The sequence below is a fragment of the Ammodytes marinus genome, assembly GCF_949987685.1.
Source record: "Ammodytes marinus genome assembly, chromosome: 8".
Classification (NCBI taxonomy): Eukaryota; Metazoa; Chordata; class Actinopteri; order Uranoscopiformes; family Ammodytidae; genus Ammodytes; species Ammodytes marinus.
In genome coordinates, this window is record NC_137212.1 from 32,543,182 (window position 1) to 32,567,455 (window position 24,274).

The following is a 24,274-nucleotide window of genomic DNA, read 5'->3' on the forward strand; positions in this document are numbered from 1 at the left end:
AAAGTGACATAAAATATAAAATAGTATAGTAGAAACAGAAAAGTGAAGAGAGCGCAAGCACAAAAAAGTGTAGAGATAAGGTGCACCAAAAGTGTAGAGATAAGGTGCACCATGATGTTCTGCTGTGAAACTGAGACATCTTCTTAATTAAATGGACCAGTAACCATGAGGTCTGTTTTTGGATCCACGGCATTGGACAGGAGAGTGTGGTGAGAAATTAAGCAGAGTGATACGTTGTAGTAGCAAAAGGTTTATTTTCAATCAATATAGCAAGAAAAACTCAGCGGAGTGGTGCACTAGTTCCAACACATGTGAGACCTTTCCTAAAATCGTCACATATTTAAGGAACATTTACTCCCCAGGGGGGGGGGTGCGTCTAACAGTGGGTTCGGAGGGGAGACAGGCAAGGGGGTGGGGGGAGTAGGAGACGGGTAAGCTGGGTCGGAGAAAGGAGGGGGAGACAGGTAGACAGGTAAAGCTGGGTGGGGGAAAGGAGGGGGAGACAGGTTGGGAGGCAGACAGGTTTGAGATATACATTCATATTATAATCGTGGGTGGGGCAGGCTGACCCAGAACAGCAGGAGGCTGTCTGCAGGAACGTTGTCCTCTTTCAAATGTATAGTCAGGCTGGCTAATCGAGATAGAGGGGGGATGGTGGGAGGGACACCAACATGCAATATATTTCATTATCCTTATAAGCCTATACAAGATAATAACAAATGTTTCCTATTGCATTAATAAGTATTCCAACATTTGAGTCCAGAGATATATCATATGCAAAAACTGCCACCACAAGAGTGTTCGTAGTAAAACTAGTGGTGGCTGGTATTTAATCTACTGTGCCCACCATCTCTAACGTTGTGTCATTGAGCAAGGCACTTAACCCCGAACTGCTCCAGGGGCGCTGTCCTATGGCTAACCCTGCGCTCTGACCCCCTCCGAAGTGTGGTAACATGAGGGAAAAGACAGATTTCAATGTGAATTAATATACTTATTTCCAGGTATGAGAAGCTGCCCCTGGACTTCAGGACTCCCTTCATCTTCAACATGGAGAACTTTCCTCAGCAGTGTAGCAGTGGCACCCCCCTCAGCATGGCAGCTAATCGCACAGCCTCCTCCACTCTGGCCTCTCTCTCAAGATACTTCCTGCACCAGCGCTGGGTGTGGGCCGTGCAGAGCAGCCAGGGAGCAGCTGTGGCCATGCAGGCTGTCACTCACATTTTATCCATGCTCTCAGAGTCAGTTCAAACACACTTTATTTCTCGACCAACATTGATTTTTGTTCCCATTTTCGAGTAGCATTTAAGTCAAATGTTTTGCTTAAATGTATAAATATCATTAAAAGTTTTACTTCTAATGATCTTAATCATTATAAAGAATGCTTTAATTATTTAAGCATTTAAAAAAATAAAAAATTGTATGAAAAAGAATAATGGTAGTGTTGTCATATAAGAAGCGTACAATATCTCTAACATTATCTTAGATAACAAAATTGATAGTAATGCAAAATAAAGTAGTTTACCTGTTTTTGTTTTTATTTTAATTTGTATGTTTTCATACAAATCCATAATAATGTTAGCCTGGCATTCCCAGACCTGCCACTAGGCGCTAGCAAAGTAAATTTGCTGCGGCTGTTGGTCTGGACACTCTCCATTGAAGCTTTTTCAGAAAGTCCAGAAATCGGGACTCACGTTTCAATTAGTTCTATCTAATATGGGCGCACCAGAGCCCTTTGTATGGTGCTCTGGGGCGGACGTAACCGTATGACGACAGTGACGTGCACGTGACGTCGAAGCCGTGATAGTAAACATCAAAGATGGCTGCGGATATGTTGTGTGAGTTTGAGACTGCTTTGGCCTCGACCCTTTACGATTTGGAAGACGGCACTCAAATCTTTCATTAGCAAGTAAGTGGAATGTTCTGTTTTGCCGACCGACCACGGCAAAAGTTTAATTTAACAGCTTAATACGTCACCTTGTGCATCGCTCTGGTTGGTTGTAGTGCTATCCAACTGCGGCATTAATGCACGAGTAGTAGCCCCTTGAGTTGGAAATTACTATTGATCGTGGCCAGACCCTCTATCGTTCAAGATATCAGGGTCTGGATTTCCAGGCTAGAATAATGTCCAGAGCAATATTTTCATCCAAAAAACATTTAATTCCCAAAAATCTTTCCAAACTCCAACAAAATTACTGTTTTCATACACTCTTTATTTCCTTTATGCCATTTTTCCTGTTAATCTACTGTCAATAAAATGCGGCACTTCTTTTCCTAGTAAAAGTCTTCAATAGGCCTGATATGCTTTTCATTTCAAAAATCTCTAGCACATCTTGGGCCAGTTTCACAGACATGGATTAAGCCTAGTCCTGGACTAAATGGAATTTTGAATGGGGATTGTCCATTGAAAGTACAATTTAGTCCAGAACTAGGCTTAATCCATGTCTGCGAAACCGGCCCCTTGAGTTTTATTGATGGTAACTTATGAAAATATTCACAACCAAAACCATAAACTGTTGGCTACATGTGCATAATATTAAATGTACAATGGGAGTTTTAGTAGTACAGTGTTGAGTGTTTTTTATCTTGCCTTTATTATTGGCCCTAATTATTATTGACCCAGGTCATTGTTTAAATACCAGCTTTTAATTGATTTTTTAAAAATTTGTTTTAATAAATAACATTTGGGAGTAGGCAACGTAAATGTACTGTATTTATAAAGCATCTTTCAACAACAAGGCAAATCAGTTCTTTAAATATTACAAAATAACCCAGATGTGTTCCAAACATTCGATGATACATTAGATTGCAACAAACTTTGAGAACAGTTAAATGGTTAATAATAATAAATTGATTCCAGAGAACAGCAAATGTTTGGTGGCAAATGTGTCCTGAGGTTTTTAATAGTTATTGCTGAAATATAATATATACAGTAGCTGTTACTGATTAAGGTCACAGCAGCTAGGAAGGTTTAAATGTTTTATAAGCCATATTGTGTTTTTTTTCTCTCCCTGAAAATCTTTGAATGTCTGTAGGATCCGCATATCAGAAGGCTTTCACTTTGCAGCCAGTGGAGAGGGCATCGTTAATATGGTTATTGAACTGCCAATGAAGGTAATGGGTAGCAGTACACCAACCACTTCAAACACTATCGTTAGTACATGCATGTGTGGGATAATTCCTAAGTAGTTCTTTTTTGTTTCCAATTAAATGAATCTGCTTCCCCAGGGCATGTCGGGGGAAATGGACAAAGAGAGTCACTCGTGCATTGTTCAGTACATTGTGTTCCCACCTCACACTACATCTACTAAGGACAGGTAGGAATGGCACTGTGTTCACTGCTAAGCCTGACAAGAACTATTAAAAGTGTGTCCAATTAGTAGCAAGTCATCAATCCTGTCATTTTCAGTTGACATGAAAGCTTTGGCAACAGTTGCTAGATTCAGTCAACATTTATCACATCAATCAAGGAAATATGCCATTTCATTAGTTTTCATTTTCTGCTAGTTGAATAACACATACAGCTGTTTCTCCCTTGTTGACCATTGTCTCCATTTTTGCAGAGGTTTTTCTTTCGCTATTTTCCATAGAGCTAGCCAGCTAGCATTATAGGACTATGATAACGTGCTTTTATATTCCACCTATAGTAGAATGACTAGGTGAACTCTACAGCACCACACCTGTTTTGATCTGGAACAAATCAGAGTTGTGGATGTTGTTTCAGAGATCTGGAGTGATCATATGCAAAGAGATTAACCTGCGTCAGAATCCTACTATTATATTTGACTGCATGTGTTGTGTGCGTTTGTATGTAGCCGTTTAGTACGAACACCGCTTCAGCCTCCAAAGGTCATGGGGACGGGACATCTTCTTGCGCAACAAGGTTATTATGTAATAAAGGATGTGAGTCACACTCCCATCAAGTTGCCACTCAATAAAAACAATAAAAGAACAATCAAATACAGGAGACGCTTAATTACATTCAAGAAATGTCAAAAACTTTCTATCCACAGACTGATGTCATCTGCATCTTTTGCCCATTTGCGCAAATATCGATTTTTTTCGCAAAATCACAAAAACTGCGAAACTGACTTTTAATTTGGGCTCCCACAGTTTTTGCTAAAATTGACAGCAAACTTTAAACAAAAAGTCTTCAGATGCTCACGACAAAGTTATTAACAATCATCTTGCAACGACCATCGATGACTGAACGGTAGCGCTTTGAATTTTTGTATATTAGCGATGTTATGAAAATGCTACTAAATCGAAAATGATTCATCGTATAAAGACCAAACTTTACACATATGGTTGTCTTATGGCTCTGAGGTTTGTCCTACAGTTTTGTTACATAATTCCACAAGGGGGCCCCAAAAACTCAAAGTTTATGTCTCCTAATCCTCTGCAGGAATTTTCACAAAACTCACAGCACAACATTTTGGGCCATACCCTCGTCTACAGCAACACATTGGTCATGATAAGTAAAAGTCGGCGGGGCTTAATAATATAAAATTGATGATCTCACCCTTGAGGTTGCCCAGGGAAGGGAACCACTTTTGCAGCGAGTGTGTGAGGAACTGAATGGCGTTAGACTCCTCAAGGCTTTCCGCTAGTCCAGTGATGGGGACGTTGCATCTTCAGTTTTTGTCCTCCATATCAGCTAGCTTAAGCTGAATTGAATCCACGTGCTCTCGTGGTTGGCTAGCATCTTGGTGTTGCCCACAACATCAGACCGTATCTTGCCAATTTCTGCTTACTCAATATAGCTAAAAATATGGCTGCAAGTCTGTTTGGATAGCTTTTAATTTTTCCTCTGTGTCCTTTGCCATCGTTTGAAGGTAATCGAAGCGTGACTCAAGGAAGCCACGTTGCTTCTCTAGCACCGCGTCCGCCAGGGCCTCCATTTCAGATTTCCCTCTTGTAACCGGAGTTTTTTTAGTTGAATCGACCATGGCTTCTTACAGACAGCTTAACGACATTGAGTGACCAAAAAAAAAAACGTTGTCTCAAAGGTATAAAATAATGAAATTGACAATACTGGGTCAGTACTAAGGAATCTATGCTATAAGCCGCGAGTGGAGTACCGTAATTTTCGGACTATAAGCCGCGACTTTATTACACAGCACTAGGGATGTAACGGTATACCGCAAAACGGTCGTTCGCGATATGAAAAGGCCACGAATGTCAACCGTAAGTTTTTTCTTGTTATACCGCGTCACGGTATTACAGGCGAGCTTGCATGGTAAATGCGCTCCGTCATTGTGGAGAGTCTGGTGAGCAACGTTGTCATAAACGTAGCACTCAATCTAACACTGTATGGGCCACACCAACATTGGAAACCAAACAATAACACATTGACACAACATCTTATCACTGAAACATGACTTCTAACCTTAAACTGAACAGTCACGTCTCACGTGGGCCGTTGTTTACACTAGCGCGTGCAGCTTCACCACATTGAGTCACGTAGCAGCAAAGAAGAGAGAGAAAGAGAAAAGGGAGCTAGATAGAGAAAAAGATCGACAGAGTAGCTTACCAGACTGAAGAGAAAGTTGCTTGCGTGTCAATTATATCATTATGAATCCAGGCGAACGTGAGGAAATGAGATTATAAAAAAAAAAAAAAAAAAAAAAGAATAGAACATAATAGAATAGAATCCACCGCGACCGCGCATTAAATCCCCGGTAAAGTCGGCGAACTTCCGTGAAAGGCAGATGAAGGAAATAAGTCCAAAGATCCTTGATATATTCATCACAACTTCACGTGAACTCAGCATAGACAGTATATAAAAGCTACCAGCATGTTGCGCAATTCTATGGAATCCCTACTATGTCAAACTTAGGTGACACTACTTTGGTCAAATGAAGGTGACGTTGCGAAAGTGTGAGGAAGGGAGGGGGAGAGGAGTGCACTGCAAAAACATTGATTTTGAGACTGCAATTTAAGTTAATAACAAATAAAAATCATAAATAAATATTTTACAGAGTTCATTGTGTCTGTCATAATGTAGGCCTATTAAGGTAAAACATGGCTTGTAAAAATAGAGTTGATAAGCAAATAAAACATAAATAAATGGGGAAATTATCACACTATTTAAATCATTTTTATTTTATACATACTTTTACAGTTACAGACAAGTGACTAAATTAAGTTTAGATTTAAAATTCCTATTTCAGTTTGAAAAATATAGGTGTAAAGCTTCTTTAAAAAACAGCAATAGAGAAGCAGTGTCTTTGTTTTGGTGATAAGTTGTTTAAATCTCTCAGAAATCTCTTCTTCATATTAAGATATAAAAAATTCGTATCGTATCGTACTCAAAATTTCATATCGTTACATCCCTACACAGCACAGTATATGTTCTGTAGCTACTACGGATGGACGTTAGTAATCGAGTACTCGAGTACTCCTCGTTGCAAATTAACTCGATTGGTAATGTTGGATGAGGAAAATATTTTTTTTTTGTCTGTAGCCTTTAGGCCGGAGGGCCGCCCCTATTTTAAAATGTTATATACGTGTACAAAACGGATAAAATAAAGTTTAACAAAATTAAATATTTTGATTAGGGCTGTCAAGCGATTGAAAAAAATTAATCTAATTAATTACAGGCTCTGTGATTAATTAATCTAAATTAATCGCATACTTTTATGACACTTTTATGCCCGTTTATAAACAGCTGTATAGCCTACTACAGTTTGTTTTTGTTTCTCTCTCTCGCTCTCCGTCTCTCGTAACTTCTGTCTCCTCCCCTCAGTCAGGTTTCAAACTAGCGCCAAATTTTCTAAAAAAAAACAAGCAGACTAAATGACGACTTTCCATCTCCCACAACTGAGCCGATTCATTCACCATCGTCGTACTCATAGGCAAAAATATTGACACACACACACACACACACACACATACATACACACACGGGGCGGGTGTCCGTTTATGCGGAGACGAGACAGCTAGCAAACAAAATTGAGACACACGGAGGAAGATTGAGAGATACTGTTTTGAACCTACAGTACATTGTTGCACCCACTAAATCAATAATGCACAGACACTGCGGAGAATAAAGTAAGATGTCTTCCTACCTTCATGCTTATTTGCCCGAAGCATCCCATAAACCGTCCATAGAGCCCTCGCCCCCTTTCCCCTGCTTCTCTCTTTACTTTTCTCCCTTCTACCCATGCGGGCCGTGTAAGCAATTGGCCGTGTCAAAGGGCATTATAGAAGTGCGATTAATCTGCGTTAATTTTTTTAATCGCGTTAATCTTTCTGTGATTAATTAACGCGTTAATTTGACAGCCCTAATTTTGATGCAAGTGCAATAAACTGAGTGTTGTGTCAAACAGCAACTGCAAATAAATGCCACCTCCGTGCCACCGCAGCGCAGCCTGTGTTCTCCACGGCACCGCGGAGCTGAACGCGGTCTCTCCTTTCTCCAGAACATTTTCAGGAATATAACTGTCCAATTATTTCAAAGCAGATGATAAAGTTACGTTCATAAAAAGGGGAGATAACACCCGTTACTCTCAGTTAGTAATGAGTAGACTCCAGGTGAGCATGCAAGGTGCTCTCCGCTTGGAAAGAAAAGTAAAGAAGAAGCAAGGCTTACTTCAGGCACATTCGCTCCGAGCCAACAGCAGTTAAGAAGAAAATGGGGATGAGACTTAAAAACCGACCGGTGTAACGTTCCGTTAATGAGGAATTTGTCGCGGTAACAATTCACGGACACGGAGTGAGGATTATGCGGTTGGATATACAATCACTAAGTCTACAGCTTTGGTGAGTTATTTATATGTATTTAAATTGTAGGACAATCATTTTATAGTATTTGCTGCCCTTCTTATTTTAAATGGTGACTTAGGCAATTTTTTTTTGTTACAACTACAGCCCATGCTTTTTTCTCTTTTTTTCTCCCCACCGCAGACCTACTCGATCGGTTTAAATTGTGGCCCGGCTATTTAATTACTTTCAGTGAGGAAAAGGTGTTTTAAACTTGTGGAAAAATAATCCTTAATATCATGGCAACTGGGACTGTTTGACAATAAGCATTGAGCGCTTTATTGCGGTGAACCGTTATTCTGCAGACAGATGAGTTGCGTTCTAAAAATAGAAAAAAGTTTTATCACTCGAGTAGCGAAAACACTACTCGTGCCCATCCCTAGTAGCTACTATTGCACTAAATGGTAACACTGGAATACGTTATGCAAATATGTTAATAAATGGGAGCTTCCTCAAGCAGCCATCTCTTTCCCGACAATCCCCTCTGTGCACAAACTCTTACATATGGTAATTACACATTCTAACACCTGCGGCTTATAGTCCAGTGCGGCTTATAGTGCGGAAAATACGGTATTTGTGCTTCAAATTGTACACGGATGCCCTGGTACAGGCTTTCTTCAGTAGGAACTGCAGCATAAAGTGACGAAGAAGGAGTTTCCCCCGTATTAATGTCGCTGCGCTATGAAATGTGGGTAATTCCCTTAGCCAACATCTGCATAGATGCTGACTTACAGAAAAGGTGCTTAAAGGGCATGATGATGTGACTGTGTGACAGCCCTAAGCCCTCACTGACTTAGTGGAAGCGCGCCTCAAAGTCTCTGAGTCTGTAAGGGTGGACATCGGGATTGGGCCCGGCTCCAACAGTTTTTGCAAGATTGACACAACTTTACACATGACATACATGGATCCTCAAGCCATAAGTTAACATAATCATTCTATTACAACCATCTGTGTCGGTATCGTAGCTCATTGAATTTGTGTTAACTAGCTACGTGTTATGTAAATCCAAAACGGTTCATCTTATAAAGACCAAAGTTGACACATGTTTGTCCGATGGTTCTGAGGTTGGTACTACAGTTTCGTAGCATTGCTCCTCAAGGGGGCACCTATTTGCGTGGGAGGCTTGATCCCTGTTCATAACTGCTTGCAGTTGTAGTCATTATTATTATTACATTCTCCAGCCTGTGTTTTTCTGCTCTTGCATGGGTCTCCAGCTTCTCCACTGATGATGACAACGACACTGAGGTGGAGGCAGTAGACGTGGACACAGACCTCAACCTAGTGACCGAGTGCTGGGTAGAACCACAGAGCGGCACCGTCATCAACTGTATGGAGCAGCATCGCCACTTCCAGGGCCTCAAGTACCAGGAGATCCCTCAAGCAGTGTGTACAGCTAGTTTCTACAGCATTACAGTCTGTCAATTCATTATATAATACAATGTAACGGTTGGGGATGATAGGCTATATTTCGGTAAGTGTAAATACCAAGAAATACAAAGAGTTCCTCCAACTTCATGCTTGTTTTGTGGTCTGACATGCACTGGTAACTGTGGGACCTTATATAGACAGGTGTGTGCCTTTCCAAATCATGTCCAAACAACTGTTATTACTAAAGGTGCACTCCAATTGGGCTGTAGAAACATCTAAAGGATGATCTGTGGAAACAGAATGGACCTGAGCTCAATTTTGAGCTTGATCACAAAGGCCGTGAATACTTATGTACAAGTGATTTTCTTTGTTTTTTTATTTTTAATACATTTGCAAAAATCTCAAACAAACCTGTTTTAAGCTGTCATTATGGTTTATTATGTGTAGAATTTTGAGGGGAAAATGAATTCAATCCAGCATTATTCCAGGCAGTAACATAACAAAATGTGGAAGGAGTGAAGCGCTGTTTACAGTGCATACTTAATGTATGCACTGTAAATAAGTTAAAAAAGCCATTTGATTTCAAAGGAAAGAAAAAGAATAAAAAAAATTGGACTGAAACGTTGTAGGCTGAATATTTAGCTTATTATCCCCTACCCTTATTTCAAAAGTTATCATTTTAGACACTACTAGTTTAAGTGGAGTTGTTGAGATGGTTTGTGTCTGATAGTGACCTTGTGTGTTGTAGATCTTCCCAAGGGATCTGGCCTGTATGTCCACCATGATGACCTTTGAGTATCTGAGTCAGCTGTGTCAGAACAAGGAGCAGGTGTGCGCGCTTCCACCTGGAATCAAGGATGTGAGAGGTAATAAAACACTCTTACTCTTTACGAATTTTCCTTTGTATATATATATATATAGACAGTTGTGTGCCTTTCCAAATCATGTCCAAACAACTGTTATTACAAAAGGTGCACTCCAATTACGAATTTTCCTTTGTAGATTGTTTCTTAACCCTGGTTATACTGTAGATCAGGGTTCAGTAACCGTTTTGACACAGAGTGCCAGTTTGAAATGTTCTTGTTAATGAGTGTGCCATAATCAACTTCTGTACAAATTTAATTAAGTACAATGGTCTGGTAGGACCAGGTTAGGTCGACATGCTTAAATGCATTGAGTTTCTGCCATGTGATTGGCTGATAAGTTATATGTGTTAACAAGAAATTGAACCGGTGTACCTAATAAAGTGGCCGGTGAGTGTATGTCTGCTGCAAGTAATGGCGGACTGTTTTTAATGTAACATCTCTGTACTGCTGTATTTCAAAGGCATAATGTCTGTGTGTGTGTGTGTGTGTGTGTGTGTGTGTGTGTGTGTGTGTGTGTGTAGGTGAAGCCTGTGAGGGAAGCATTCACATGGTCCCTTTCCAGTTTGACCTGATTCAGCTGCTGCCACAGTGCCAGCAGGTGGAGCTCTTCTTCCACACATTCAGTACAGGTACTGGACTCCTTTCTTCACTTCAAACATCTTCATCTTTCATTGAATGATAGACACCATGAAACACAATACTTCTGATTAGGGCACATTTCGGTATTGTGCGGACCAACTTTGTAGTGACCTCCATCGTGTTTTCCAAATGTCATTTGATTGCATCCAAATTCCTGACATGTGGAAATCTTCGATCATCATCCCCATCCCCAAGTCATCTAACCACAAAGAATGATTTTAGGCCGATAGCTTTAACATGATGAAAATCTTTGGAAAAAATTGTTAAGGGCCTTGTCATGTCATCAACAAGTGACACACTCGACCCACTACAATTTGCCTACCAGGTGGGGAGAGGGATAGACGATGCTAAGCTTTTTAGGGTGCACTCGCACTAGTCCCTCGTTTCCACCAAGTAGAGCGGGTCGGAGCGGTTATTTTAGATTTCCATTTGCCAAAAGTTGGGTAGGGTACGGATATAAGCCAGCCTAACTGCTCTAAGCCTAGATATCACATAGCTGCCGCAGCCAGCGCTGTTCGCTCACTGTCTCTTTCGGCTTGCACCGGGCCGTCTCTGTGCATTTACTGGCATAATACGCTCACAACAGGGGGGAAACGAGGTATTGGCAAACTTGCCCTGTTCCGTGCTGAAGCACGATTGACCCAGTAAAAAAATCTTTTTGCTTTGCTTTATGCTGCTCTCACCTTTCTCTCTCTCTCTCTCTCTCTTATAAGCCTACACCTAGTCTTACACATGATACATTCTCAAACATTATATGTTCAAGTCCAAGTGATGGGCAATTCTGGTGCTGACTAGTAAGGCATCGGACGTTTAACCGACTATGCATACCTAATAAATTCATGTCATGAACACTCTCTGTTCACTTGCTTGTGTTGGCTCATTAGCATCTGTACTGTGCCTGAGCACACCTCTCGTGCCGTGCTGGAGTACGGATGGCGTGCTCACACTAGTCAAATGGTCTAGACTTTAGGGGGCAAAAGTGCTCGGGCACGGAACAGATGGCCTAGTGTGAGTGCGCCCTTATTCTCAACAACCTCTTCAAACATCTAGAGAAGCCACAAGCACATGCCAGGCTCCTGTTTGCTGACTTATCTTTAGCATTCAACACAATGCAGCCGCATCTCCTCATAGAGAGGCTTGTGTGTGATTCTAATTTGCTCCATCAGCTTATTTTATGGATTCTTAACTTGCTAACTGACAGGGAGCAGAAAGTATCTGTAAACGGCCGTCTCTCTGACTCCCTAGCCTCTTCCACAGGCTCGCCTCAAGGTTGCGTTCTTTCGCTTTTATTTTTTATTATGTTAAATTCTCTGACTATTCTGTACTGCTGTTTCTCCTGCATGGCTCAGAATCAGGCCACGACATTCTCTCTGTTGCCTTCTGGGGGCGTCGATATGCCCTACCTGTTAGTAGGACAAACCGCTATGCCAAATCATTCATTCCCTCTGCGCCCAAACTTTTAAATTCTTCACAGGTTTTTTGTTCTATTCATATTCTTATGCCTTGTTGTCTTGGCATGTTTTTGTGCATATCACGTATAGTATTAACTCTATGTAGGGGAGAGTGGCCTGAGTTGTGCCGGTGGGGAAGTTGTGCCACACCTTGGAAGAAATTGGAAATGTGACCACATATTTAAGAAGAGCCATCCATTTGACTCATCCTGTAAAGAAGGGAGACACAAGGAATAAGATATAAGCACATTCAAGCTAAAGAAACTGTGTTTTGCCTTTAAAATTAAAATGTTCTTGATCAAGGTTTTTTGATTGTTGTGTCTGAACAAGTTTGAAAACATTTGACACATGTTTTAGTGCTTTAGTGTGCTATACTTTGAGTCTATACAGTTAGCACGATGTCAGCCCTAAACTGTTGCATCATGCTAATTATCCAAAATTCTGGGGTTGGGGTGATTTGTGCCAAAGGGCCTAGGTGAGTTATAAGTAAGTAAGTAAAATGTATTTATATAAGCACATTTATGACAGTTTGCACTGTCCAAAGTGCTGTACATAGTGCATTCAGTAGGTAAACAATGAAGGTAAAATAACAATAATAAAAGACATAAAGCCCATACATCCACATATAAACAAAGATAGTAGTGCAGAGGTAAGATAGTTAATGGGGAGGAAAAGCCAGGGTGTACATATGGGTTTTGAGCCTTGATTTAAAGGCAGAAATGGAGGGGGAATCACATTTGTCAGGTGGAAGTTGGTTCCACAAGCACGGAGCAACTAGTGCAAAGTACATTTCTGAGAGTTGTGCCAGTGGCATAGCTGTATACGCTGGTCACCAAAAAGAAAGTGATCGTCTACAGTAGCTCAGAAGAGACTGACATTTCCATTCACACTTTGTAAAATATTTACTTTAAATAAACCTTAAATAAGTAATTTTCTTATGGATTTGTCTTGCATTACAGTTTATGAGATATATATCAATGGCACAATTTACCACATGGTATTATCTCTTGTGGCACAACTTACACCACACCGGGGGCAAGTTGTGCCATAAGACAACTTTTTTTCCGAAAGCTATATTTCTTAAACAGTTTATTCCAGATCCAAAGTTTTTATTGCCAGGGATGCACAACATCCTGAAATATATGTATATATTTGAGTTGTAGACTTTACTGTCAAGGCCTCACTTTAAAATCACTTTGAGCAAAAAGTGGCACATCTCACCCCACTCTCCCCTATATTTTTATTTATTTATAGACTTCTCAAATCTAAGCTCGTCGGTGTATCTGTTTGTTAGTCTTTTTTGTGTAACATGTTCCATGTACAAGACAACCTGCTGCTCGTAGCTAATTTCCCCTAGTGGGATTAATAAAGTTGTTAAAATTGAATTTAATCAAATATTTTAAATATTGCCATTTAAGTGGAAAATAACTTGGATTTCTTGTTAACAAATATTTTATTTGAAAATAAGAAAATAACTGGAATCTCTAGTAAAAAAATATTTTATGTGAAAATAAGAACTTTAATCTCTAATAAACGTATATTTTCAATATAAATGTCATATGAAAAAAGCCAATAAATCACTACATCACTGGACTAGGCCCAAATCAAAATAATCGACGTTAGCAAGTTTAAGTCGATCACAGGGTCTGAAAGTCGGTTTGGATGAATTGCCCAGCCCTACTTTTGATATACCAAATGACAAGTCATAGGAAAAAACGGTGGTAGTGGGGACAATTTTAACATTTTCCATTGTTGGTTCTAGTAAGTTTCCCCCTGTTGTCATATGTAGCAGTGGAGCGTGTGGAGCAGGCTGCCAGTACTCTGCCAAATGAGCTGCTGCTCAGCCTGTTCCACAGCAGCCTGCAGCAGCAGCTGAGTGACCGAGAGATCCCATTGGCCGACAGCCACCATGCCACCTTCATGCACAACGTCTTGGAGCGGGAACGAGACGGCCAGGGGGCTCCTTTCTCCTTACCTGTTATTAAAGGTGAGTACATGTCCCTGCATCTCCTCTTAGCCGTAGCCTATGTATGTGAGAGCTATACTAAGGGATGGGACCGATACAATATCAGTATTGGGTCTAATATGCTTGCAATTAGAGCTGCAACGATTAATCTAATAATCGATTATTAAAATAATCAGCAACTATTTTGATAATCGATTAATCGTTTAGAGACATTTTTTAATAAAACATTTCCAAATTCTCTGTTTTCAGCTTCTCAAATGTGAATATTTTTTCTGGTTTCTTTAATCCTCTTATGACAGAAAACTGAAATATCTGTGTGTTTTGGACATAACAATACATTTGAGGACGTCAACATGGGCTTTGGAAAACTGATCAACATCACAATTTTCGGACATTTTACGGACCAAACCACAAATCGATTAATAATTGATTAATCAGGAAAATAATCGACAGATTAATCGATTATCAAAATAATCGTTAGTTTGTATATAGGCCCCAATAGGCTCAGTCCTGGTTGCAACAGACCTAGGTTTGAATTGATTATAACCTCATTTAGCACATTATTTTTAAATTTTTTATATTATTTATTCTTTTTTTTCTCCCCCATCTAATTTTGACGATTTAACAAAAAATGTGTTGGTTTGTAAGCACTAAGGGAGCATGTTTGAATAAAACCTGTGAACCTAACCTTTTAAATGTATTTTATTTCATGTTTCTATGTGCTACACAGGCTTAGATATTAAGGTTTTGGTAGACGTTGACAATTTGTAGTATTTTTTCAGAAAACCCTCAGGCATTAAGGACATGCATCCTAGATTGCCATAGTCATCAATGGGTTAATATGTAACCCATCTCTTTATTTTATTATTATTTATTTTTTATGACACTGTGTGTGTGAGGAAAGCAGTGTACAGTGAACCACAACTATCCCTTTAAAGGTGAAGTTATTTATGTTAATATAAGTGTTAAATCGCTCTTTATTCATTCAGTGATCACTTACATAATGTGCGCGTTTCATAAATCCAATCTTTCAGTCAGCTGCTCTGCATGTAATCGGCAAATAAACTTATTGGAGGATCCCAAAATGTATATCCAATCACAAGAGAGAACGCTACAAACCGACACCCGTCTCACTCATGGTCTCACTGCCGCTGCACGCCAGAGCGACAGATGGGTGAATGTTTATGCGCCTACAATGGCGGACCAGGTAAAAATCCTTCCCAATGTCTGTTTTGATGGTTTTTATCATGTTTTATCACACTTATGGATCTGAGATGATGCTAGATAACTCGCTGCTTGAAGACCGCAGTGCATTAATGTGGTGACATAGGGACGAGTGAGGGGACTGCTAACTGCAGTAACTGACAGGAAGTTAGCTAAAAGAACCATTCCGCTTACATCACCCTTAAGATGCGTTTATATAACAGAACGTTTTGGAAGCTTTGTTCAATCCCATTAGTTTGTTTTTCGACATTAATGGAAGGAAAGAGGTTAGAGTTAAATAGGGCTCACATGTGCCCTTTAGCTAAGTTAATGTTACAGCAGGTGTATGTGTACTTAAGTGTTTTCTCGTTATTAACCCATTGATGACTATGAAAGTGAACCCATTCAGGTCAGACATGCCAAGAGGAAAGAACATCTCAGAAGATCTCAGGAAGAGAGTTGTGATGTTTCACATTTGTCTGGGGACAGCTATAAATTAATTAAAAAAAAGTTTGAGCTCCATCTGTCAACCATGAGGTTAATTATCTACAAATGGAGAGCTCTAAGAGTGACTGAACATCAGGTAAAAGCAAACCGAAACATTACATCTAGTGATGATTGAAGACATCTCTTGCAGCATCTTGGACAGATGTGCATGGTTCCACCATAAGAAGAAAAATTTGTCAACATGGCTTTCATGGGAGGGTTGCTGAAGAAGCCTCTGCTCTCAAGAAAGAACAAAACTGCTTGTCACAACTTTACTAGAGAGCACCTGGAGATACTTGAAGTCGTCTGGAAGTCTATTCTGTGGACAGATTAGTCCAAAATGTAACTGTTTGGTCATAACCAAAACCGCCATGTTTGGGTGAAAACGCAACTCTGCCTACCACGAAAAGAACCTTCTCCCAAGTGAAGAATGGTTGTGGCAAATGGTCTGCAACTTGCCATATCGCCAATGTTTGGGTTGGCTTTTACCTGCAAAATCACTTTTCTTGTGGCGCTTGTGGGTATTTTTGAAGGAAGTCCACTTCTAGGCAGATGTTCAGTCACTCTAAGAGCTCTCCATTTGTAGATAATTAACCTGATGGTGGACCAATGGAGCTCAAACTTTTTTTTAATTAATTTATAGCTGTCCCCAGACAAATGTGAAACATCACAACTCTCTTCCTGAGATCCTCTAAAATGTTCTTTCCTCTTGGCATGTCTGACCTGAATGGGTTCACTTTGGTGAGCCTTAGCTGACCTGGTTTTATCTGTTTTATCTAGTGCCGCCCGATTTCTTCCCTAAAGATCTCTCACTACATTGGTCCATTTCATCACTCAATTTGGCCCACCTTATCGTGTTTACCTGTTCGATTTAAGCAATGCAGCTCAGGGTTCACAAACACTTTTGCACATACAAAAGTTGGCAAATCATTTGTTTTAACAATGGATTTCCGGAAAATAAAAATGTGGAATCTATAAACAAACATCTGTTATTTCATATAAAAATACTGGTATTGATAAAAATAAATGTATAATGGTTAAACTCAATAAAATTCCAAAAGGCTCAAGGGATTCATACTTTCAAGCAGCACTGTAAATGCCATTCTATAGCTTATAGCTCAAAGACAATGCAAAGAGACCGCCAAATTGAATTATGGTGTGGTAGGACTATGTTCTAGTTTAATTATAATTTATTGTCAGTATTAAAACCATCATTTGGATCCATGAATAAGAAAACAAATTTTAAATGTATATATCCACCTTCTGTCATTTATCTTTTTGTTCCTACAACAATATACAGAGAAAATTCGAATTTTGGGCATATTCGAATGGTAGAATTAATTGTGATTAATCCACAGCTTACCCTGTGATTAATCTGATTTAAAATTTAAATCGTTTGACAGCCCTAATTATTATATCGGAAAGTATCGGTATCGGCCGATATCCAGAACTCAGATATCGGAATCGGATCGGACTGAAATATAGTGGATAGGTGCAACTCTAGCTTTACTTTGAAATTACACAACTCCATAGCTTTGAAAGGATGCTATGAAGCTGCTCGCTTTTCCTGTTGTCATCATTCAAAATGTCTGCCTCTTCTTGTCAGAGTGTGTAAATCCTTCGCACACAAAGGACACTATGACGTCATGCCACACCACTGGCAGCAGCAGAGAGGTGATGGGATCCACCAGCACGCTACAGGTAATACCATTCAGTACACACTCCCTGCATCAACATTCAACTACTTGACACTAGTCTGAGAACACGGAACATTTGGTCTAATTTCTTGTTTAAAAATGAACCCTCAGTCCTGCTGCTAATGCGTATGCTTCATATTGGCCTATTGATAGCACTTTCTTCTTTAAACACATGGATATCCTATCCATAAGATTTCTGAATCATTTGTTTGGAAACTGGTCAAATGGGTGTTTTATGTGAAAATGAGCTGATAAGTAAAGTTATCTTCGTTAGTCACATTGAAATTTGTCTTCTCAAGTTACCACACTTGACCCTGGTCAGAGCGCAGGGTCAGCCATAGTACAGCGCCCCTGGAGAAGTTTGGGGTTAAGTGTCTTGCTCAGCCACCACTAGTTGGCCGGGGATCGAACCAGCATACCTCATGGTTACTAGTGGGCTCTTCTCTCCTCTGGGCCATCCTACCACCCCTGATATGGAGCATACTCTACATCAGGGCTATTCAATTAGTTTTGAATGGGGGCCGGTTGGTGGAAATGATCCAAAATGAGGGGCCAGAAAAAAATGCCTAAAATTGATGAGCATCACATCAATAGCTACATATACTGTAAAACACTACAACGACATAGGAGTGCATATATTGTCTTTATTTTATCAAATAGAGTTCACCAGCTTATCAAAAAAAAATCCCTATTTGATTAACATAGGTTGCCTGTTTAAGTGTTTAACAATCTTATCAGTTCAGGAAAACACAATAGGTTAACTCTTCAACAGTTTATCAAAATACATAGAAATAAATGTACTCTAAGTGCAACAGCTTATCAAAATACAGGTAGGACTAGGTTTACTAAGAGTGCAACAGCTTATCAAAAAACATATAAATAAATGTAGGCTACTCTAAGTGCAACACCTTACAGTGGTTCCCCCCAAAAATGTGTTTGTCAAGGGGTCACTGTCCAGGGTCATGGGAGGCGCGGCGCCGCGGCAAAAATTTTGGCTGTATTTTGCTCAAAGATGCCAATGCACAGTACAGAAATAAACAACTGCTTATTTGAATACAAAAAAACTACAGACACTGACTTTACAGTTGTGCAATTTTGTTTGCTATGTGAAGGTGCACATTTTGTGCAAACATGCAAAGTTCTACTGGTGCAATATTATGCAGACACACTAAATACAAATAATGGACCATACACTTACACTGCGGTACAATCGCGCCCGCAAAGCTGCATACACAGAGCAGCTGATAGAGAAAAGCTTGGAGACACGTGCACATTTATTTACTGCCGCGGCCTTTCTTGCAGTTATGACCATGCAAAAGCACACATCACACGAGCTAGTAGGGGAAGGTGGGGTGATTTGTGCATTTTGGAAGTTGCAAAACCCCTTGTTTCTAGAAAACCGTGGAAGAAATTGGAAATGTGACCACATATTTAAGAAGAGCCGTCCATTTGACTCATCCTGTAAAGAAGGGAGACACAAGGAATAAGATATAAGCACGTTTAAGCTCAAAAAACTGTGTTTTGCCTTTCAAAGTAAAATTTCCATGATCAAGGTTTTTTGATTATTGTGTCTGAACAATTATAGACACGTTTGAAAACATTTGACACATGTTTTAGTGCTTTGGTATGCTACACTTTGAGTCTATATAGTTAGCACAATGTCAACCCTAAATTGCTGCATCATGCCTATTATCCAAAATTCTGGGGATGGGGTGATTTGTGCGCAAGGGCCTGGGTGAGTTATAAGTAAGTAAGTAAAATGTATTTATAAAAGCACATTTATGACAGTTTGCACTGTCCAAAGTGCTGTACATAGTGCATTCAGTAGGTAAACAATGAAGGTACAATAACAATAACCAAAATAAAAGACGTAAAGCCCATACATCCACATAAACACAGATAGTAGTGCAGAGGTAAGATAGTTAATGGGGAGGAAACACCAGGGTGTACATATGGGTTTTGAGCCTTGATTTAAAGGCAGAAATGTAGGGGGAATCACATTTGTCAGGTGGCAGTTGGTTCCACAAGCACGGAGCAACTAGTGCAAAGTACATTTCTGAGAGTTGTGCCAGTGGCATGGCTGTATACGCTGGTCACCAAAAGAAAGTGATTGTATACAGTAGCTCAGAAGAGAGTGACATCTCAATTCCACTTAACGACACCACTGATGAGAGTTCAGATGGCCAGAAAGATGATGATGGTGACTTTGTCATTGTGACACAATGACGCACAAATCACCCCACTACGTGGGGACAAGACAACTTTTTTTCCAAAAGCTATATTTCTTAAACAGTTTATTCCAGATCCAAAGTTTTTATTGCCAGGGATGCACAACATCCTGAAATATATGTACATATTTGAGTTGGAGACATAACTGTCAAGGCCTCACTTTAAAATCACTTTGAGTAAAAAGTTGCACAAATCACCCCACCTTCCCCTACATTGATTGTGCACCACTAAAAAAAAAAAAATAAAAAAAAATTCTTTTGGTTCGGTCGGTAGTCAAGGCGGGGGCAGTAAATATTCCTTCGCGGGCCGCACTTGGCCCGCGGGCCGCCTATTGAATAGCCCTGCTCTTCATGATAAGGCCGGTGTTGATTTCCGTACAGCAAATTCTCTTCTAATAACCATTAAAGAAATATGAGCCCTAAAGGCCAGGACACACCGGCCCGATAATCGCCGTCATAGAGTCAGGAGGGGGCGTATGTCGTCGGGCTTCTTTTGAGCCAATTGAACATGTTCAATCGGCGGCGGGCAGTCTTTCAGTTAGAGCAATTTGATTTGTGGAGGGCTAGCGAATCAGTGAAGCCCGGAAGTGAGGCGGGTAGCACAAACAGCTAACAACAGTTAGCCATCGTTTTAATGTGTTTGTTTGTTTCGTTCAGCGAGTACTCGCATGCATCAACCCTTGTTGACTGCTCGACACCATGCTCGACACTCTGCTAAAAATGGTGCTCTTTATGGTCCATAAATATAAATACGTATTTCTATCTATGTTTATGGTCTAGAGAGCCGTCCCATCATTTCCGGCTTCCGTATCTTTTCGGGCCACAATACAGATTAGCGCCGCCTGCTGTTATGGAGACATTACGTCCCGCGCAAGCGCAGAGCGTACGGAAAGTCAGCAGTCTCCATTTTCGGGTAGTCGGACTGGTGTGTCCTAGCCTTAACAGACAACGCACAGTCACTGTAACTGTAATATATTTGCTAATCATTTCTTGGTACGAATGTAATTTTATACACACAACTCTGCTGCTAAGTGTTTTTTAAACTTCAAATTATGTTATGATTGGCAAAATATTTATAGTTGGTACTTTTATAACTACTGTAAATGAAAGTCAACACTTTCTGCTGATTTTTCACCTAAAAATATACCGGGAAAGGCATGTGTAAGGCCCCTTGAGCTGCTACGTCAGATTATACTGAATTAAGACAAAATACAACAGGCAAACATTTATCTACAGTCAATCAAAACAGGAGCAGATCAGAAAACCGAGAGGTTTCAAACTAAGATATGACCAAAAGGAAATCTAGAATTAGAGGTCTGTCTCTAATATACAACTGTTTTAAACGGTTCTTTTGATTTATTTTCTTCTATCTCTAGATCAGATTTTCCACCAAAACTACCAGGAACTTTGAGTTCCATGAACAACTGACCACAAACTTTTAGGTCCTGTTCTCACGGTGAAAACGTGACAGTTTTCCCGTTTTTTTTTTTTTTTTTAAAACCCCGTTCAAACACAATTTATCTGACATCTTCAACCGTACACATGTTTTCAGAGGAAACGGGACGAAATCGATGTAGTAAGCATGCCAGGCCAGCAGTTGGTGGTACAAGGTAGTAGTAAATAGCATTTCCGGTGCATCCGGTGTCGGCTGTAAGAATTGAATAAAAAGGCGCGCCTGCGCAAGAACGATTCTTTTTCTCAGCTCTGTGAAAAACAACAACAAACATGGCGTGTCCGCTGTTCACAGCATTGGTGCAGCAATTCCATATTTTGTTGTAGGAGCGATTGTCGGCACGATAACAAACTCATCAGCAACAGCACAGCGAATACAGCTCGGTGATCCGCCGTTGTTGTTGTTTTCCAACTGGCGCACATGGACCTACAAAGACGGCGCATGCCCATGTATCTCCAAACGCAATGCACATGTGTGAGGGTGGAACCGTGGCGTCAGCGTTACCAGGGGAAATGGTTTCGGTTTACAAGAAACCAAAACCGTTGTGTTTTCCAAAAAATCCTCCCTTGGAGGTGATCTCAAAAACTTGCGGTTTCATGCCTGCGTTTGCTGTTTTCATGTACATGATATAGTGCAACCGCGGGAATTTTTCTGCGTTTGCACCGTTTCGTGTTGCTGTGAGAACAGGGCCTTAGTTCCTGGGCCGTGTGGCTGTGTGTGTTTCCACCGGGGTCTGAAGTCCCTTGGAGGTTATGCATATCAGGCCGATGACGCAGGGCCGGCCCTGACCAATTTGGTGCCCTAGGCAAGATTTCACATGGCACCCCCCATTGCATCGCAGTCAGGTCCACTTTTTTAGAGAGAAAATAACCCACGAAATAAAAACCATACTACAAAACAAGTGACATAAAATGAATACAATATTATGATTTGCACAAAATAATGCAGACATTACAATTTGAATAATAATCTATAATAAGTATAGTTTAAATAATTCATAACATTGCATTGAATATAATTCCACACAAAAGCTATATTACAAAATTAAATGACAGAAACCTCTGGTCTCACTTCCGGGTTACAGAGCATGGGGTAGGTGCGATCGCTCTATAGCTCCCACTAACTATTTCAGACTTAACTGATTAAACCCTATTTTCATCGATTTTTTTTTGTGCTTGTGTTGCCGGTAACACTGATACTGTTTTGGAGAAATGCCTAGAAGCAAGAAAAACGCAAAAAGAGATTCGGCAGAGTCAGATATGTCCTCGGACAGCGTGGTTAGCATGGACGTTGGTGCTAGCACAATGGCTTCCATTTCGGATCTGCTTGAGCAGCATAGAGCGGCCATAGCCGCTGAGTTTAAATCATCATTCGCCAGCATGGACACTAAGCTGGACAACATCCAGGCCGTGGTCTCAGGCCAGGGGAAACGTATAACCGATCTCGAGGAGAATGCAGAAACTGTTTGCGGACGCCTGGAGCAACTTGAGGCTATGTGCTCCTCACTGCAGGAAAATAACAAGCTGCTAAAAGCTAAACTATCGGATTTGGAAGGGAGAAGCAGGAGACAGAACGTCCGTATTGTGGGCTTACCAGAGTCACTTGAGGGTGCACGCCCCACCGCCTTTTTCTCCGAGCTCCTCGTTGAAGTTCTTGGTGATCAAGTTCTCCCTTCTCCCCCGGAGCTGGACAGGGCTCACCGCACTCTGGCACCCAAACCGGGCCCGCACGAGAGGCTGCGACCCGTCGTCATATGCTTCCACCGATACCAGACTAAAGACCTGATTATGAGAGAGGCACGTAAACAGGGCGAGCTGGAATACCACGGCCACAAGCTCTGGTTCTACGAGGACTACAGCGCGGAGGTCGTGAAGCAGCGGGCTGAATACAGGGGGGTCTTGGCTGAACTTTATCAGCGCGGTCTCCGTCCATCTCTTCTCTACCCTGCCAGGCTTCGTATTACTCTCCAGAGCGGCGAGAGAAAGTGGCTGCGGTCTGTCTCTGAAGCATCTAACTACATATCTACATTGGGTGTGAGTCCGTAGTAAATACGATTGCCTGCTGTGAGTATACAATTTGGACAAATGCTCTTTTCATATCCCCAGCCAAACTCTCAGACTGATGGTACTACACGCATTTTTTCTCCCTTTTTTAAAAATTTGTAAATTAGCTGGGTGAACGTGACATTTTTGTTGCTTGTCATTTTGACGTATTGTCTAGCTCACTCGCTTTTTTTATTTATTTGAATCTCTATTTTAAAACGGCTAGATAAGCGTGTCTGTTATTTTTTTTTTTTGCCATTTGGACAGCTCGTCTAACTCACGCCTTGTTCTTTTTTTTTTTTGTATTTCGAATTTGTTGGGTGAGCACGGTATGTTTGTTTAGTGTGTTGTCATTTTGACAGTTTGCTGGATTGTTCATAGTGTTACTAGCTGTTATGGGGTGAATTGTACAAGCTAGCACAGGTCAGAAAGTTAAGGATGTTTGTTGTGAAACTAGTAAGGGTCTTTTGGGGTTTGCTGTTTAGAGCAATATATGGGGTGGGTTCTGGGTGGGATGGGGTGGTGTTAACTGGGGGTTTAGCTGATAAGTTATCACCTGCTGTGCTTTCAGTTATATGTGTTTTCCTTTTTTTGTGTGTCTTTCTTTTCCTCTGTATTTTGCTACTCTTTTTCTTATCGGAGCAACTCTTTTTACTTTCACTATAACTGAGCTAGATGAAGGGCAATCTTAATTTAATTAGTTGGAATGTCAAAGGGCTAAATCACCAAGTGGAAAGGGGTAAGGTCTTAACCCACCTAAAACGGCTCAGGGCTGGAATAGTTTTCCTTCAAGAAACCCACTTACATGACTCTGACCATGGGCGATTAAGTAAATGCTGGCGTGGACAATTTTTTCATTCCAATTTCAGGGGTAAGGCTAAGGGCACAGCTATCCTTATTGATAGTAATATTCCTTTTGAGTCCTCAAACATTATATCAGATAAAAATGGACGTTTTATTATTGTTTCAGGCAAACTTTACAATAAGTCAGTCATCTTGGCCAACGTCTACGCGCCTAACGTCGATGATGTAGAATTCTTTAAGAGAGTTTGCCTTCTCAGGATGGATACGAGATATTTAATGAACATGCTGTTCTAATGTGCAGCGCGTTGTT

The 24,274-nt window shown here is 40.6% G+C and overlaps 1 protein-coding gene across 1 annotated transcript in view; it reads left to right on the forward strand.

The window, feature by feature from the left end:
• The window catches only part of szt2 (SZT2 subunit of KICSTOR complex), a 480,200-nt gene that overhangs the window by 106,216 nt on the left and 349,710 nt on the right, over positions 1-24,274 (forward strand). Inside the window, 8 exon segments of the mRNA XM_080032888.1 lie at positions 1,002-1,238; positions 3,033-3,111; positions 3,226-3,314; positions 8,976-9,144; positions 9,878-9,995; positions 10,517-10,624; positions 13,875-14,072; positions 17,347-17,441. Of these exon segments, the coding sequence (XP_079889014.1) occupies positions 1,002-1,238; positions 3,033-3,111; positions 3,226-3,314; positions 8,976-9,144; positions 9,878-9,995; positions 10,517-10,624; positions 13,875-14,072; positions 17,347-17,441 (1,093 nt within the window).